General features: G+C 42.5%; 1 protein-coding gene across 6 annotated transcripts in view; it reads left to right on the forward strand.

The window, feature by feature from the left end:
• Positions 1–1,418, forward strand: part of LOC106877375 (uncharacterized) — a 69,263-nt gene that overhangs the window by 29,185 nt on the left and 38,660 nt on the right. For all 6 annotated transcript variants that reach the window (XR_008267072.1, XR_008267073.1, XR_008267071.1 and 3 more), the window contains exon 4: positions 370–529. Coding sequence is in view for 3 of the 6 variants with exons in the window: in XM_014926264.2 (XP_014781750.1) it covers positions 370–529 (160 nt within the window). In the remaining 3 variants the exon portion in view is untranslated. The remainder of the gene's footprint in view (positions 1–369; positions 530–1,418) is intronic.

Raw genomic sequence — 1,418 nt, forward strand, 5'->3', positions numbered from 1 at the left:
ATATATATATATATATATATATATATATACGACGGGCTTCTTTCAGTTTCCGCCTAACAAATCCACTCAAGGTTTTGGTCGTCTCGAGGCTATACTAGAAGGCGCTTGAAGAAGGTGTTACGCAGTGGGACTGAACCTGGAACCATGTGGTAGGGAAGCAAACTTCTTACCACACAGCCACGGCTACATTACAGGCTTTTTTCAGTTTCCTTGAACCAATTCCACTCAGAAGGCATTGAGATGGATTAGTCTATAGTAGAAGGCCCATCCCCAAGATGTTACTGGTATCATGTGATTGAAAATCATGCTTTTTCCCACACAGCCACGCCTGCGCCTATTCTAATTCATTCTTCCTTTTGTCTTTGTCAGAAACCTTTGACATTTACCGAAGCCAGTCAGAGCAATTGTTCCGATGGGAGAACATTTAGCAACATCGGAACATTAAGCTTTTCGGAGTTTTGTGGAAATGTGAGCTGCCAGTTTTCTACTGGCAATATATTCCGGGAATACCGAATGTGGCACTTTGAGAGTAAGTGAGGAAATTCACGATTTGGAAAGAAGTATTTTGCAAGTTGTTTTAAAATTATTTAATCCCCATCATCATCATCACTTAGTGACCTTTCTCCATGCTGGTATGGTTTTAGATGGTTTGACTGGAGTTGTTAAGTTCAAGGCTTCGAACGTCTGTTTTGGTTTCGTTTCTTTGACTGAATGACCTTCATAACGCTGACCACTTAACAGAGTGGACTGGGTGCATTTTACGTCTCCTTAGGATGGGGCAGTTTTACGTGTCTCTCGTAGTGGAGCGTGGGCTAGTAACTAAACACATCTAGTTCCCGCTGGAGAAGCTACCCAAATGCGAGACCGAACGAGAGAACTATCACATTATCATGCCTTTTGGTGTTCCCGCTGGTTGAACCTGGAAAGGAAAGTCTGAGACCTCTAGGCCAATCTTTATGATTTCATTAAGGGCGGAATGGTGAGGACGGCAGCCACAGCCATAATGACATGAACAAAGGTGGAAGCCATGAGAACCTACTATGAATCCGCAGATGAATTTTTCTCCCATTATCGACATCTCATATATTAATTTCATTTTTGCATTACTTGTTAATGAATATGTTGTCTCTAAAATCCCTATTCGGGGTGTCCTGCAGTCGGGGCGAATAGATGCACAGATCTTGAGAGGGGATCTGTGGAGCTGACACAAGTGTTTTTTACGTGGTCCAGGCAAGAGTGACTTATGACATCAAAATGGCACAAGAAAACTTTTTGTGGAGCAAGCAGGAGCACGCGGTACATGGTTACAGAAAGAACGCTGTGTACTCAGAGGTGGCACTAGTAACTGTTACGTAACGCCGGCATGAACGCTTTTAGGATGGGTTCTTTTAACGTTGCGATATATATATATATATATA

The sequence above is a fragment of the Octopus bimaculoides genome, chromosome 30 (genome assembly GCF_001194135.2).
Source record: "Octopus bimaculoides isolate UCB-OBI-ISO-001 chromosome 30, ASM119413v2, whole genome shotgun sequence".
Lineage (NCBI taxonomy): Eukaryota > Metazoa > Mollusca > Cephalopoda > Octopoda > Octopodidae > Octopus > Octopus bimaculoides.